Source organism: Prionailurus bengalensis, chromosome E1 (genome assembly GCF_016509475.1).
Source record: "Prionailurus bengalensis isolate Pbe53 chromosome E1, Fcat_Pben_1.1_paternal_pri, whole genome shotgun sequence".
Classification (NCBI taxonomy): Eukaryota; Metazoa; Chordata; class Mammalia; order Carnivora; family Felidae; genus Prionailurus; species Prionailurus bengalensis.
The window spans coordinates 56022967-56036888 of record NC_057347.1 but is presented as its reverse complement, the minus strand read 5'-3'; the positions used below and the strand labels follow the sequence as shown (position 1 = coordinate 56036888).

The window sequence follows — 13922 nt, the reverse complement described above, 5'->3', positions numbered from 1 at the left end:
GGGGCTCTAGCAGAGTGAAAGCTGGAACTTTATTTTGCGGTGCGGGGCCAGCCACGAGCTCAGGGGCGGGGCCTCGGCCTAAAGGGATGGCGGAAAACTTGTGGGGGATTTGCTTGGGCCAGAAACCAGGTTTGGGGTCCCAGGGGGTCCCTTGAGAGGGCCGGGTTAAATGCCTGGAGCCCAGGGGCGGTGAGGGTCTGGCTGCCCCTGGCAGAGACGGTGGGGGGAAGGCACAGCCCTCGTCCGCTCACTGGGCCCCACCCACAGCCCTGACCCCACATCAAGGAGCCATGTGGGAAGTGACGAGAGGACCCAGGGGGTCCGAGGCCAGGGGTGGGGGGCACAGGGGCTGAGCTAGGAGGTAGCCTCTGCTCTTTCCTGATCCCAGCTACCCCTCATTCCGGGGCAGAGGATGAGAAAGGGGCTCCGTGAGGCTGGGGAGGGTAAGGGCCTTCGGAGCACCAGGCCCAACCCACGGGGACAACGATGCTGCCTGCCCAGAGGGCCCCCCATTGGTTCCCGAGAATGAAGGATCGCTGAGGTGGGTCGCAGGACACCTCCTGCTGTCCCCGGTTATCAACCACTCCCCACCCCTGGCACAATTTGGAATGTGGGCCGGGGAGAGGGGTGGTCCAGAGAGCCTCACAAGGATAGGCTGGGAAGTGTATCACCGAAGCTTGCTGGGCAGCTGGGTTGGGGAGAGAACGGGAAATTGGGGCCGGGTAGGAGCCCCCAGGTGGGGGGGGGGGGGTGTGCGGGGAGCAGTGACTTCAGGAGCCGCTGTTCCTACGCCGGGAGGCATGGTCCCACATGGAGCGCTGCAGCTCATTGAAGGTGAGCGAGCCCAGGGTGATGGCGCATGGACCCACGAGGCGGAAGCCGAATTTCTGGTAGAAGGGCACCAGCGCATCCTCACACATGAGCACGGCCCGGCGCACTGCTGGCTGCCTCCCCAGGTGGTGCAGGAACCGCCACATCAGGATGGAGCCCTTGCCTTGTCCCCGGAAAGTGTGGTGCACGGCCAGGGCGCGTAGGTGGGCGGTGTGGCCCCCGGGCCGGTGCAGTGTCATCGACTCCTGGGAATGGGCAAGGGATGTGAGTCCAGGGCATCTCTGTCGATAACCTGCCTCCCCAGCTAGCTCCACTGGCCGAGCAAGCGTCTCTCGAGTGCCTCCAATCGGGGCTCCATTCCTACCCAAGGAGGGCCCCAAACTGGGAGCCGTGCCCTCCAAAGTGGTGGGTCCTTTTGACCCGGGAGAGGCCCAGAGGAAGAAGTCACAGCCCAGGGGCGCCTGCCCTCACCTGAGTGAGTCTCTCCTGGTCCCAAAGCGAGCCGATGATGAAAGCCACAAGGCGGCCCTCCTGGAACCAGCCCATGGACAGCTCTGGACACAGGGTCAGGAAGTGCTTGATCTCCTCCAGATACAAGGGGCAGATGCCCAGGACAGAGATGAAGGCTGCAAGGGGAGGTACGGCGTGTGACTCAGCAGTCACCGTGCCACATGCCACTGGCCACCGAGCATCTGCTCAGAAGCCCAGGTGTGCTTTCCCACTCCCCACCCCTCCCCCATAGGAAAGCGGGATTCGGGGCTCTTCCCATCCCCACGCACATGCATACACACACACACACACACACACACACACACACTTGATCTGATACTCTGGGGGCCCAGCCACCAAGGACAGGGGCTCCTCCCCATGGACAGACGCGTCAGCGTCCAGACCCTGTGCGGGGCCCACTCACCTTCACGCTCAATCTCAAACACGCTGGCAGCATCCTCCGGGGTGAGGCAGCGGAACTCGTTGGCGGGAAGCGTATGACGCCGCTGGTGGCCTGGGGCCTTTGGGGTCTCCGGCTGCAGCTGCGAGGCCTCGGGCTCCAGCGGGTACGTGCTCTGTGTGGACATCCTGGATGCTGGTGCGTCCCCGGGTGCCCCAGCTTCAGAAGTGGCCTTGGTGGCCGGAAAGGGTCCTGCGGCACCTATCGGGGAGGAGCGAGGGTCAGGGGTACGGTCCTCCTCTCCGATAGGGGCGGGCCAGGGTGACGGCGCGTCTTGCCTCTTGTGGCCGGACCTGGGGTCAGGTGAGTCCCAAAGCAGACCTGGGGGCCGTAAACATTGGTGCCCTCTCCCCCCCCCACCGCTTTCCGTCTCAGACAGAAGTACCCGCGGTACAGCCCTTCCACACCTCCAGATCTGGCCTCACTGCCCTCCAGGGACACCCAGGTCTCAGGAGGCGGTGGGAAGGGTGGGCAGGGCTCTGTGGAGCCTGGGGACGGGTGGCCACCGACCACTTCTGACACAGTTGGTCTTATCTGCCCAGAAGGAGACTTTCTGGTCCTTTGGGTGAAAGATACCGTGGCTCCGGCTTTCTAGGCGGGTTCGGCCCTTGGCCCTGGAGCAAAAGGCCCTTAACCAAAGCGGGTTCTCAGGGAACCTTCACATTTACTCAGATGGCCTCAGACTGGACCGTGCACGCATGCGGAAGGCATCAGGAGTGCAGGGGTAGTCTGAGGGAGAAGGGAGCGGGCCTGGGGAGCAGCGAGACCCCTCCCGCCCTGTCCCTGGCTCAGCTGCTGTGCCCCTGTGGCGCCATGTCTTTCCCAGAATACCCTGGGGATTCTTAGAGGAGGCCATCCTTCCCTTAAAAAGCCCATGGCTTCCATACGTGCCTTGCCTCACCGCCCCCCCCCCTCTACTTTTTCTCCCTACATCCAGAAGCCCCAGGCAGGGTAGCTCCTGTTCCTGAAGGCTGGGAGCCAGGAGCAGGGGTCCCACTTACCAGCACCCTCAGCAGGGGCCCAGTGTTCCCACCACAGAGCCGATCACCCCGGAGGTGGTCCGCAGGCACAGGAGCGGGGGCGGGGGGGGGGGGAATCTGGGACGCCCCCTCCGTGCGCAGCTCGCCTGTTGCAGCAGGCGTCACTGGGGAACATGGGATGTTCTCAGCGATTTATAATCCCTGCCCCGCCTCCTTGTCACACCAGCAGGACAAAGCCAGCAGGGCTGTGCGGCTCCGTGCCCTGTCTCTGCCTGTCAGACATCAGCACGACATACTGGATGCACAAGGGATTACAGTGATTGATGAAGGCCCCAGAGAGGGGCGGGGGGAGGGGCGGGGAGAGCACAGGGCTAAAACCTCAGGGGTCCAGCTCTAATCCCGGCCCTGGCTCTGCCTGGCTGGGACAGGCATTCACCCTTTGTGCTCTGGAGGCTTGGGCAAGCCCACCTCTGAGGGTCCTTTCAGCTTCTGCAGGCTGGGAGTGCTACCCTTTGTGGCGTCTACTGTGTGCTGGGCCTCGGGTACGAGTGTCCTTTAATCCACATGACAGGCCTGCCCAGTATTACCCCATTTTATAGAGAAGGGAACAGAGGCTCAGAGAGGCTGAAGAACCTGCTTAGAGCCTCCCAGCAAGTCGTCGAGGTCAGAAAGGCAACCCCGGGCTGTCCCCCTGTGTCACGCAATTACAGGGTGTGTTGATTTTCCACATGACAGATCCGCGCCTTCACACTCCTACTGACCATCAATCAGACTGTGTCCTCAGGTCAGGGTCTGCCAAAGCGAGGGGAGCCAGTGGGTGTCCCATTGGCCTTGGGAGGAAATGCCCCGATCTCAGTGAGCCTGGAGAGGCAGGCAGGGCTGGAGGCAGCCGTATTCAGACCTTGCCGGGTAGACGGAGACAAGCCACTGATCACCAGACACACCCCTCTACGTCCTGCCCTCATAAATTACCCCCTCCACGTATGTAACCAGCCTACCCCTTTCCAGAGCACTCTGAGGAAAAGACCCAGGTCCAGAAGTAAGAGTCAAAGTCCCACGCTCACCGCTCGCTCATCACCTGTCACGAAAACCAGCCTCAACAAGCAAGAGGTCCTTAGTGACTCATGCCCCCCTGCCATCACCCTGGTGATGCCCTGTCTACCCGCCGCAGAAGGAGGGCCTGCTCTTGCCATGGTCCCGGAGCTCTGCCTACGTGGCTCTGACATCGGGGTCCCCAGACCAGCCCAGATGCCCCTGCACCCATGCTCCTATCTGTGGGATCCCTTCCTCCCAGGGCCTCTCTGCTGTGTGAGGCCCAGCAGAACCCCCAGAGCTTAACGTGCCCCCCACCCCAACTGCTACCAGGCACTTCCCGTCTTTCCCCTTCTGGGGGCCCACGACAGACCTCTCGGGACCATCCAGAAGACCTCCTCACGCTTGGCTTTCGGGCCTGGTTGGGAAGACAGGTCCAGGACCGGGACTGGGCACCTCTACCTCCAACCTCAAGGTCTCAGGAAAGGTCTTCTCTGTCCTTCTTAGACCCTGTGGCTCCACCGCACCCCCTCACGCCCATCGCCACCGCCCAGAGCCACCAGAGAAGAGCAGGCTATCGAATCTGCCTCTCTTCTGATTGACCACTGTATGGCCCTATTCTTTCTGGAAAACACCTCTAGACACATGGAACCTCAGAGACGAAGATAGGACATCATTATACTAAACATGGCTGAGCTGGGGGACCCGATCCCCCAAGGGGGCAGGGGAGGGAAAGGGAGGGTGAGCTGTCCCCATCAACTGAAGAACCTGACAGTATGCCATCAGCGATGAGAGGGAAAGAGATGGGTGACGGACACACGGGGGTGACGGAGACAGAGAAGGACGCCTCTGTAGTGAAATTAAGAGAAAGGTCAAGAGTGACTGCATTTGTCTCTAGTCCCAGCCTTGCTGAGTGATGATCTCTGGAGGCCTGTCGGAACACCAACCGCTTCCGGACCTCGGGGTGTCCTTCCCCACGAGGAGCTGTCATCAAATTCATCTGACCAACAGAGTGGCCTCAAGGGATGTACCTTGTGAATAAGGGTGGCAGATTTGGCAAATAAAATGCAGGAAGCCCTGTGAGATTCAAATTTCAGGTAAACAACTTTTTTTTTTTTTAGGATTTTATTTTTGTTTTTATTTTTACTTTTTTTCGGTGCAAAAAGGTGATTTTGTCACAGCATGGGGACAGGACCCCGTGGGCAGAAAGAGCTGCCTAAAGATGTTCCTTTTAGCTAATCTCTACACCCAAACCTAGGGCTCGAACTCACAACCCTGAGATGAAGAGTCATGCATTCCACTGACTGAGACAGCCAGGTGCCCCACAAATAACTTATTTTTAAGTTTATTTATTTATTTTGAGAGAGAGAGAGAGAAAGGACCAGCAGGGGAGGGGCAGAGAGGGGGAAGGCAGAGGATCCAAAGCAGGCTCCGTGTTACAGCAGAGAGCCCCGCACAGGGCCGAACTCACAAACTGGGAGATCATGACCTGAGCCAAAGTCGGACACTTAACCAACCGAGCCCCCCAGGCGCCCCATCCCCACGACAAATTTTCTTAAGTATAAGTCTGTCCCCTGCAATATTTGGGACACACTTACACAAAAAAAATTGTTGATCCAAAATTCTGATTTCCACCTGAAACTCATGCGACATTTAGGTCAACTCTATTCGAAGTTAAAAATAGATTTTTTTAAAAAATTCTGATTTTATTGGGCATCCTGTGTTTTATCTGGCTACTCTGTCTGTGAGGTCTGAGAAAGGGAGTGGTCAGCACAGGCCAGGGAAGGGGCAGTGAGGGAACCAGGAAGAATTGCGTGCCTGCACCGGGGCACAGGGAAGAAGGTGTCCGAGCCTCGGGTAGGGCTGAAGTCCTTGTGTACATCATGGTGTGATGTCGCTAGCCATTACTGTGACCGATCCAACTCCCCCGGCTTCAAAGCAGGGCTCCCGTGCCTGGCTGCACCCTGAAATCATCTGGGAGCTTTAAAAAATTCCAAGCACTGTGTCACCTCCCCAGAGATTCTCATTTTAAGTTCTGGGGTAGGGCCTCGGGAGCATAGCTCCTCCCCCAGGGGCTTCCTCTGCGCAGCCAGGCCTGAGAACCACTGTTCAAAGTACACATTCTCCAAGGGGCACCCGGCTGGCTCCGTCAGCAGAGCATGTGACTCTGGGTCTGTCGGTCATGAGTTCGGGCCCTGCATGTGGTAAGTTTATTTAAAAAAAAAAAAAAAAAAGGTACATGTTCTCCGAGCTGTAGGTTGGCATCCTGTTTGTGTGCCTTGTGGGGAGAGAGAGCGTGCCTACCTAGCCATGTGCCCAGAGCAGGGGTTCAAACTTTTGCACGCCTTTGCAAGTGGAGTCTTGGGCAGAGGTCAAGGGTGTAAAACAGATCAAGAATCCCCACCTCTCTCCCCCCCGACCCTCCCGCAACAGGCCAGAACTGCTGTGAACTCCATGAGGGCCCTGCCAAGATGAGACTGGTCCCAGTAGGGACCCCCTAAGAGAAATGGACTCCCTTCAGAAGCTCAGACTCACCTTAGAGTGCCCTCTGCCCTGAATGCCCCCCCCCCCCCGCATGTTCTGAGGCTCTGTCCAGGCTCAGGGGGCAAGAGAAGAGGGCCATCTATGTGACAGGCATCACAGAGGACATCACAGGCTCTCCAACAGCAGAACCAGAGGTGAGCTGCGTATCTGATGGAGTCAGTGTGACCCAGTGTCCTGTGTGGGGGACCACTGGCTCAGGGTGCTTCTTTTTAGATCCCCTATTGATATAATTTTGCTCTTTTTTTTTTTAATGTTTATTTTTGAGGCGGGGGGGAGGGACAGAGAGAGAGAAGGAGACACAGAATCTGAAGCAGACGCCAGGCTCTGAGCTGTCAGCACAGAACCCAACACAGGGCTTGAACCCACGAACCAGGAGCTCATGACCTGAGCCGAAGTCGGACGCTTAACTGACTGGACCGCCCAGGCGCCCTGGTATGATTTTGCTCTTTGCCAGTCTTCTCACATTGAGAAGCACCAGCTCCCTTGAAAGGGTCCTGTAACCACTGCTCCCCAGTTCTGACTCTGCCCGTTGGCCTCCAAACCACACTCCTTCTCACTGGATGTCTCCCCCTTAGGGGTGCCGCCCTCACTCCCTCCGGCCTGGTCTCCCAGTCCACCAGACGGGTCTATGTACAGGTGAATGGCAGTTATGGGCTGGGCTCCGGTTCTCTCCCACACGGTTCTTTGGTCCCAAGCAAACCGTGGGCGATGGCTTGGCTTCCTGCTGTAGGGCTCCAGAACATTCTATGATAGCTTGGAGCAAGGCTGTCCAGGGCCCATAGAGACACCCCCCACCTCCCCACCCCCACACAAGGGTCATGTTACCTAACTCCTCACCTGTCTCAGCCTCACCTCTGACCCAGCTGAGCCCCTATCCCACTAACGATCTGAAGCGGCAAGAATGACGGGTACAGATGTGGCCATAGTCGTGATGGGGTAGACGACGGAGGTCTGGGTACTGAAAGAGTGTTCTGAGGGGCTGCGTGTTGGCTAAGGAACGTCCACTCTTTGGGAGGAAGGAGACATTAGCAGGAAGAAGGGAAAAGGATAAAGACATTTCCCAGAGTCCCAGCCATGGGGCAGTCAGCAACGTCAAGTGCAGCCAGAATGGAGACGAGATCTCAGATGCTCTTATCACGGAGGCCCCCGGAGGCCTTGAAGTCTTTCAGAAGAGAGGGGTGGGGAGGCGTGAGGGCAGAGCCAGGGGAGCGGCCTCATGGTGGCAAAGCAGAGGTGACAGCAGGGCAGAGGCCACCTGTTAAAGATACACTGCCCCGGGGCGCCTGGTGACTCAGTTGGTTAAGCGTCTGACTCTTGATTTTGGCTCAGGTCATGATCTCATGGTTCGTGAGTTCAAGCCCAGAATCAGTCTCTGCGCTGATAGTGCAGAGCCTGCTTGGGATTCTCTCTCTCCCTCTCTCTCTCTCTGCCCCTCCTCTGCTTGTGCTCTCTCTCTCTCTCTCTCTCTCTCTCAAAAATAAAATAAACATTAAAAAAATTTTTAATTAAAAAATAAATAAAATAAATAAAAATTAAAGACACGCGGACCCATTGGCAAGACTTCCCCCACCCCCATCTTATCCCTCCATCCCCCTCTCCCCTCACCAGCACCATCACCTGCAATGACTCTGACGCACCCACAGAGCCTGGCACAGTGTGGCAGCGAGCATCCACCTGGGCCCAGGTGAGTGACGCCCTGGTCCCAGGACCTCTGGGAACTTCCCACACGGGGCTGCACCTGCTCCTCCCTCCTCTCCTCAATGTGATAATGGCCTGGTTCCCACTACAGGGCCCGGGGGAGTCCACCTGGGGGAGACTGAGAAGTGGGCCCCTTGAGAGACAGGGCCCAGAGACACTCTGATGATGTCTCTGAGACCCCAATTTTCCATGCAAAGCAACGGAAAGGCCCAAAGGGGCAGGGAAGGCAGCCCTGTTATGTCATCTGTGCAACCAGTTGCATTTATTATTATTATTATTAACATTTATTTATTTTTGAGAGAGAGACAGAGAGTGGGGGAGAGGCAGAGAGAGAGGGGCAGACAGAGGATCCCAAGCAGCCTCTGTGCTGTCAGCGCAGAGCCCGACGTGGGGCTCGAACTCACGAACCACGAGATCATGACCTGAGCCGAAACCAAGAGTTGGACACTTAACCGACTGAGCCACCCAGATGCCCCACTGGTTGCGATTTTTGGTGGTTCTGAGGGCGGCTTGTTTCTCTTAACTCCTTCCCTGGACTTCAGATCCGCCCTGCACGCCTTGCACTGAGCACATTTTGCCTAGTTTACCTTTTCAAACTTAGTCTGTTACGTGCAGGCTCCCCGGGAAACAGAAACCGAGATAGAGGATTGCACGCGGCAGTCTCGCTGGGGAGAGCTCTCGGGGGCCGACCCTGTCAGGGAGCAGGGGAAGCAGCCCTGGGTGGAGGGAGAGGTCCGTCATGTTGATGTCATTGCCACAGAGGCCTCAGCCCATCTCGTGGGAGCTCAGGAGCCAGGAAGCCCTTCAGAGACACCCAGATTGAATGAAGCAGGGGGCAGGCCTCTTTGCCCTGCATTGACCTTGGTTGAGGAAGCTTCCTGAACTGAGAGCAGCCCTGCCAGCCAGGGGGCGGGTGCTCTTGGATCGTTCTCTCCAAGCTGCCAAGAGCCGCCCTGGCGGTGTGTTAGCACCAACTTCCGGGGTCCTTGCCAGGGTGAGAAATCCTGCTGTGGGGAGAAGTGTTCCCAGAACTACGCACTCACCTTATCCAGCTTGATGTTCTGCCCCTCTTGGCCCCGTGTCCTTGACTCCAGTCGCACGTTCTCCCAGCTCCTGTCGGTACCAGCGGCTGGCACCTGCAGGCCCTTCCAGGTACAGCCTTTCTCCTCCCTTAGGTGGCCCAGCACGTCACCAGCTGGGTTATGCTGTGATTGAGACCCAGCTATTGATCTGGTCCAAACAGAGGAGATAGAGTAGACCCTTGGGGTCCGGGGGTGGGGGAGGGTTGACGCTTGTCTTACCAGGAAGAGTCTTGTCTTCCGGCAAAGAGAAAGCAATAATCTGTCACGGGCGGGAGGGGGGCCACACCTGTGAGGGTCCAGAAGGCTCAAGGAGATGTTCTCAAGGCTTTGCGATTTTCGAGCACAGCAATCCAGATATCCCCAGGTGTCTCAGAGCCCCCCTTCTTCCCAATTAGGGTCCTCCTTGGCATAGCTGACTCACCAAGTTTGGGACTTCAACCTCCTCTGGGGTTCTGCTGGCCTGGTTAAGTCCAGAACCTGATCCCCTACTTTTCTCTGTTCCCTAACTTCGGGAGGTGGATTTCTACCCAGGAGACCCTCTGATTTATATACTGAGCTTTGAATTGGTGACCCATCACCCGTAGCTTTTCACTGTCTCTAGTGCGACTGCCCCCAGCAATAGTCATGAGATGCCGTAGTCCTTATAATGACCACTCTCCCGTGCCTTGCAAATGCCTGAGATTTTCTTCTTTTTTTTTTTTTAACCGCATTTCCTTCTGACTGCTGATGGAGCTCCTCGTTAGTAGGCGGATGATCCAGCTGTAGAATCCCATTCATTTTTTAAAATTTTTATTTGCTTATTATTTATTTTTTAAAAGATTTAATGTTTGTTTTTCAGAGACGGATCATGAGTGGGGGGCAGGGGGCAGGGGGAGAGGGAGACACAGAATCCAAAGCAGGCTCCAGGCTCTGAGCTGCCAGCACAGAGCCCGACTCGAGGCCCGAACTCATGAACTGCGAGATTATGACCTGAGCCAAAGTCAGACGCTTAACCGACTGAGCCACCCAGGCGCTCCTATTTATTTGTTTTTGAGAGAGACAGAGAGAGCAAGAGGAGAAGGGGCAGAGAGAGAGAGGGAGAGAGAGAGAATCCCAAGCTACTCCACACTGTCAGCTGAGAAGCCCAAGGTGGGGCTCGAACTCACAGATCATGATTTCATGAGATCATGACCTGAGCCGAAACCAAGAGTCGGACGCTCACCCGACTGAGCCACCCAGGAGCCCCTCTGGAATCCCTTTCAGGGTCTGTTCCCTAGGACCACACTTGGCACCAATTACGGGTCAGATCGCCCAGGAAACAGACTTAAAGACTCTGAGGATGTTTACTGGGAGTGTCCTCAGGGAGCAAGGGCAGCAGAAGTGGGCAGAGGGAGAAGTTTAACCTTGATGAGGAAGTTCTAGGAGAGACGTCAGCTGAGCCCAGGAGAAGCTCCGAAGTCGGGGTGGCCCTTCCCAGGTGTCCTGAATGGAGGTGAAAGGCCAGGCTTTGTTCCTCCTTCAGGACAGTCATCGGATGGCCTGAGGCACCTTCTTGTGGCCGAGGGCAACCCTTGGAAAGGTACCCCAGCCGTGATCCTGAGCGACCAGTGCCTGGCAGTGGGGGAAGGGTTTCTTGGGATCTGAAGGTGGATTCGGGCTACACACCACCGTATCCGCTGACGCCCATCTCCCCAACAGGCTTTATGAACCCCTGGAAAACAGAGCCCGGGGTGAGAGTGGAAGTGTGTCCCCCAGAGTAGGTGTCTATCAACAGGTGTTGATTCTTCCGTTGAGGAGGATGGCGTTTAGCTTCTTGACTTCCTGGGGATTTATTTTGAAGCCTCATTTGCATAGATAGGCTGGTTTCACTGCAGGGCTGAGTGGAGCCCCGTCCTTACTGGGGGTTCAATATCTGACATAGTACACAGGGCAGTTTCCTCAGGAACCTTCCAGACCTTTCTGGAACGGAGGTGTCAAAGGCAGGGAGGGATCGCCATCTCCTGGAGAAAGAAGGGACCTACGGCTCCCTGAACATCTGGAGCCCTGCTTGCCCAACAGAAAGGTCATGTGAGCCTCATAGGTGACTTTCATTTTGTCGTAGCCACATGAAGCAGCCACAAGAAACAGGTGAGCTGGATTTTAATAATATATTTTATTTGACTCAACACAGATACAATATTGTCATTTCAACCAGTAATCGATATAAAATTATTGAGATATTTTGGATTTTTTTTTTTTTTTTGGCAAACAAGTCTTCAAAATTCAGTGTATATTTTACACTTACTGCGCATGCCAGTTCAGACTAGCCTCATTTCAAGGGCTCCAGAGCTACACGTGGTTAGGGGTTACCGCAAAAGCCAGCACAGATCTAGAGGCTGAAGTCCGAGGAGAGAACAAGGGTATGTGTGTGTTTGTGTGTGCATGCATGTGGGGTGGGTGTGCATCCGTGCGGTGTTTGTGAATGTTCCTCTCCATATATAGGATACGAGAGCAGGGCACTTGAAGAAAAACAGGTGTCAGGTCCCAGAGACCCGATGACACATTTAGAGCCGTTGGAGGAGGTTGGCTGGTTCTGTTCAATCACTCAACAAAAATCTTTGGAGCACCGGGTGCCTGGGTGGCTCAGTTGGTTGAGCGTCCGACTCTTGGTTTCGGCTCAGGTGATGGTCTCGCGGTTCGTGGGTTCGAGCCCCACTGTCAGGCTCTACGTTGATGGTGCGGGTGATGGGATTCTGTCTGTCTTTCTGCCCCTGCCCTGCTTTCTCTCGCAATCTCAATCTCAAAATAAATAAATAAACTTAAAAAAAAAAAAAAAAAAAAAAACCTTTGGAGCACCTTTTTTTTTTTTTAGTCTTTTTTAAAAATTTTTTTTTAACATTTTATTTTTGAGACAGGGAAAGACAGAGTATGAACAGGGGAGGGTCAGAGAGAGGGAGGCACAGAATCTGAAACAGCCTCCAGGCTCTGAACTGTCAGCACAGAGCCCAACGCGGGGCTCGAGCTCACGGACCGTGAGATCATGACCGGAGCTGAAGTCGGCCGCTTAACCGACTGAGCCACCCAGGCGCCCCGAGGAGCACCTTCTATGCGTCAGACCCGTGCTGGATGCTGGCGTACAACGATGAAGAAGGGCACAAGAGAGGTAAATAAATGCAATCACACGGGTGTCACCAGGTAAGTGGGGGGGGGGGGGAATGGCAGGGGAATGGGCGCTTCGAGGGCTTCTTAGATAAGAAGGCACAATCTGGGTTTTGTGAGATGGAAAGGAATTCTTTAGGTAAAAACAGGAGTTGAAGTCGAGGCATAAAAACTTCCAGGCAGATGGTGAACAAGCGAAAAGTCACCAGGGACCAACACTTGGGGTCCTGGAGGAGGCAGCCCAGGCTGGAGCACGGAGCATGTGCGTGGGGCGGACAGCTGGAAGACAGGGTTAGAGGTAGGTAGAGGGAATCGATTCCAGAAGGGTTACCTGGTGGGCCAGGAGAGCCACAGAGAGATGTTAAGCCGAGAAGTCGGATGATCGTGTCTGCATTTTCCAGCTCCCTGGGGACAAGGTGGCAGATAGTTTAGGCAGCACGGTGAAGGGGTGTATGGGGGTGGAGTACGGGCCGGGGGAGGGGCATGGGACGGAGGCTACAGCAACAGCGTGGGCAAGCGATGGGGATGAACTAACACCAGCAGGTAACCGTCTATCAGGCTGGAACACTGGACAGGCCCTATGCAATATATTCACCATGTCAGTTAGATTCTCAATAGCCCTAAGAAGTACGTACTATTGTTATTCCTATTTCACAGAAAGGAAACTGAGGCTCACTGAAGTGAAATGGCTTGCCCAAGGCCACGCGGTGAGTCAGTGGCAGCGCAGGCTTCAAACCCGGGTCCGTCTGATTCTGGGACCCTGCCCCTAGCCGTGGTGCCACAGCACCACTCCACCTCCCCATGAAGTGGCCCCCGGGGGAGCCCCTCTGGAGCTGGGGGGTGTGGAAAGGGGGTAGAGGGGCCATGACCTGGGCTTTGATTGCATGTGGAGCTTAAGGTCAACGGTTAACCCTCAGGCGGCCAGTTTGGTTCCCAGGTAGGTGATGTTGCCATCAACCTGGGTGAGGAGTCTGGGAGAAGAAATGGGTTTGGGGGAAGATGTCACTTTGTGACATTTGGCTGGTCATCCAGGAAGTACCCACGAGTGCTGAGGAGAAGGCCTTGGCCTGGCGATCTGGGACTTGGTGGTGAGGAGAGTGACATTACTGAGAGACAGCCGCCCTACTGTTCTTCAAGCTGGTCTGGTGGATTTGCTGTCCTCGGCCCCCGTATCGGCAGGAAGGAGGGAAACGGGGTGACTCTGCCAACCCTGGGCTCTCACGAATCACTTCGCCCTTTCCCCGTTGCCCCCGGCCCACAGCGTTTTGCTCCGTGGGTTGTAACCATTCCTCAGAGTCAGGAGTGAGAATGGCCAAGGGCCCACCCATCTGGGTCCTGATCCTGACGGCCCCGCAAGGGTGATCTTGGACAAATCCCACGGTTCTCCCAGGGCGTCGATACAAAAAAAGGGTAAGGCTCCAAGGGCAAGAAGGACTCCTTTAATTCCCAAAGCCCATGACTGGGGAGTAACCCACAGCTGGAGCCTCAGGCAAGGGCATTTCTCTAGCCGGCGTCTGGGGTGTGGGAGGGCTCCCCAGGGGAGCTCCCCTCCCACTCCACCTTCCTAGCTGAGGACCCCAGTGCTGCAGGCACCCTGGAGCCTCCAAACATGTGCTCCAGGATAGAAGGAGTTCTCTGGGCCCGTCTGGATTCACTCCTACAGGGAGGCCTGGAAAGGCCAAGCAGGCT

The 13922-nt window shown here is 56.1% G+C and overlaps 1 protein-coding gene across 1 annotated transcript; it reads right to left on the bottom strand.

The window, feature by feature from the left end:
- Positions 1–5: 5 nt before the first annotated feature.
- Positions 6–2980, bottom strand: AANAT (aralkylamine N-acetyltransferase). The gene is made up of 4 exons (XM_043585652.1): positions 2782–2980; positions 1745–1981; positions 1303–1457; positions 6–1076 (listed from the first exon to the last, which is right to left on the bottom strand). Exons 2-4 carry the CDS (start codon positions 1905–1907, stop codon positions 771–773), a joined length of 624 nt encoding a protein of 207 aa, XP_043441587.1. The 5' UTR covers positions 1908–1981; positions 2782–2980; the 3' UTR covers positions 6–770.
- Positions 2981–13922: the final 10942 nt, after the last annotated feature.